Genomic DNA, 2,679 nt, shown 5'->3' with positions numbered 1-2,679 from the left:
ACAGTGGTTCTCAACCTTTTTAATGCCGTGACCCCCAACCGGTCGTAAGTCGAGGACTAAACCGGTCATAAGTTGAGGACTAAACTGGTCGTAAGTCGAGGACTACCCAACCGGTCGTAAGTTGAGGACTTTCCCTGCCCGGGAGCGCTGCGCATGCGTGGTTCCGCCCCCTGTGCCGGCCGAGGCATAGCTGGCAAGCGGCAGAGACGGAGCAGGCCGACCACCAGCTGGCCCAGCTCAAGGGAGGTAAGGCACCTGCTGGAAAAGGGAAAAAAATGGCGGACAAAAAAAATGGCGGACAGCCTTGCTTGGCGACCCCCGTGAAATGGTCGATTGACCTCAAATGGGGTCGCGACCCATAGGTTGAGAACCGCTGCCCTAGCATGATTTTTCAGTACGCTCATAATGTAAGCCCCACCCCCAAAATAAGCCCCAGTTAAGACGGGTGTATTTAGTATCGCATTTCCCTGAAAATAAGACCTAACAGGAAAATAAACCCTAATGCGTCTTTTGGAGCAAAAATTAATATAAGACCCAATCTTATTTTCGGGGAAACTGGTAATACTATGATCATGTTACCAACTACATTTGATGTGATTAGCCTCAAGTACAGTTAATATGATTCTTCTCCATTCATAAATGCATCTTTTTTCTCATCTGTCACATTAAAATTTGCAATTTTATAACAAGGTCTGCTGGTTTAGAGAGTGTACTCAACACTTTGGGAGGTATCAGGATGGACCCTTCAAATTCAAAGGGTCAAACCATCCTTGGAATGCACAGAAGAGAATAAGATATAAGGGCATCAACTCGGTAAGAAAAATATAGCTTTGCTTGAGGTTTCTAATCTGTGAGGGCAATACCCGCCTGCATATTGCACGTACCTATCTCTCCATTTTCCATATGCCTTATGTCTGGTCTTAACCGACAGTCAGTAGGAGCCAAGATATCTTCCATGCCCTTCTCCAATTCATTAAGAGTGACAGCAAAACTGGTGAAATTGTACATCTGAAAGCAGAAACAGGAATGTAAACACACGGCATGTAGTATATGTCATCTCCCTCTCTAAGAGCCTTGAGGGAGTTGGATGGCCCTATACATTTTCTTAATAAATGAATATTAACTATGCACATTTATTATCTGTTAAGACATAGGATAAAAATATTGTGCTCACTGAATTTATGAAGTGTATTCTACGAGGATCTGGGATTGCATCATTTTTGTTTACTGGATTACAATCTGGTACCTCTACTGGGTGGCTAGAGTTATTACACATGAATTTCTCAACCTATCAGCTTAACCTATCAACCTAACAACGTGGCACTTAATAAAATTAGTCCCTTGTCTCCCTCAATCTTTAATTTGGTTTCTTCTGTTACATCATCTATAAATTAATAAAGGCATAGTGGCACTCGGCACTGCATATAAATTGTTCTAATATGCCAATGTTATTATTATGGCTTTTCTTAATAACTATGTAATTGTATGTTCAAATGATACAGCAATATTTTACATTCTGATTGTGTTAGGAATTGCAGGAAGTCTAATCTGTTGCCTTTTCCATCTACTATATCAGTGGTGGCGAACCTATGGCACGCGTGCCAGAGGCGGCACTCGGAGCCCTCTTGGTGGGCACGCGTGCCGCCGCTGCCAGCAACTTGCGCAGGTCCATTAGGCTGCTGCTGCCGTCCGGGACGGCAGCCGCACCCAGCACAAAGGAGGCGAAGCAGCCAGCTAGCGAGCTCGAGTAGAGGTGATAGAGCACGCCCACACCCATCAAACCAAAGGCCACCCCGAGCAGGGAAAGCCGGATCTCCATCGGCGCCATGGCCCCTCAGTCCCAGCTAGGATTGCATGCCTCCCCGCCATCTATGCTGGGCCTCCTGCCCACCGCCCCACCCGCCAGAGACCCCCTGGATCTCCCCCAACCCTGCCCGGCCCCCACAGGCGTTCCCCCCATGAGCAGCATCGAGGTGGCCATGCCCACCCCAGCCATGCCCACCCAGTCTGCCGTGACAATCGCAGCCATGCCCACCCAGTGGGCCACACCCCCATGCCCCCCCTGAGGGCACCACAATGCCCTGGCACTTTGCGATAAATAAGTGGGGTTTGGGTTGTGGTTTGGGCACTCGGCCTCTAAAAGGTTCGCCATCACTTTACATCACTTTACATCACTTTATCCATATTAAGGGTGAACCATTGCAAAACCCTGAAGGACCATATTAGCGACAGATTGCCATGGAGAACACATATTTCGGTGAATGCTGAAAGGTGATCCTAACCCGATAGCACAAAATCAAAATATCTATAGACTACTATGGAAGAGATGCAACTTAATATCAATTCCATCCAAGTTGCAAGAAAACCCATGGCTAATAAGCAATTTTACAGCATCAGAATTAACACTTTTTCAAGTATTTTACAACTTCTGATCCTTTATTTTATTCACAGAACTTTTAACATTCTAAAAGGAAACACATAAAAGACGCCTAGAGAGCAGTTGGAGGACGTCCCGGACCGAATCCGACCGAACACAGGTAAGGAGTCATATTAGATCCTACCTTGTGGCGATGAGGGTGGCGAGGACTAACTACTACTCCACCCTCATTGCGTCATCAGATAATCGCCCAGCCTCCCTCTTCAGGGTGACCCGCTCCCTTCTCCAATTGGGGGGGGGGG

General features: G+C 47.0%; 1 protein-coding gene across 1 annotated transcript in view; it reads right to left on the bottom strand.

Annotated features, from left to right (window-relative positions):
* Positions 1-884: 884 nt before the first annotated feature.
* LOC107300045 (oxysterol-binding protein-related protein 2) overlaps positions 885-2,679 on the bottom strand; it is a gene marked incomplete at both ends in the record, with an annotated part of 26,309 nt that continues 24,514 nt past the window's right edge. Inside the window, one exon of the mRNA XM_015829389.1 lies at positions 885-1,008. Within this exon, the coding sequence (XP_015684875.1) occupies positions 885-1,008 (124 nt within the window). The remainder of the gene's footprint in view (positions 1,009-2,679) is intronic.

The sequence above is a fragment of the Protobothrops mucrosquamatus genome, unplaced genomic scaffold (genome assembly GCF_001527695.2).
Source record: "Protobothrops mucrosquamatus isolate PMUCROS unplaced genomic scaffold, P.Mucros_1.0 scaffold6015, whole genome shotgun sequence".
Taxonomy (NCBI): Eukaryota; Metazoa; Chordata; class Lepidosauria; order Squamata; family Viperidae; genus Protobothrops; species Protobothrops mucrosquamatus.
The sequence above is the reverse complement of the archived record's forward strand: the minus strand, read 5'-3'. Positions and strand labels throughout refer to the sequence as shown.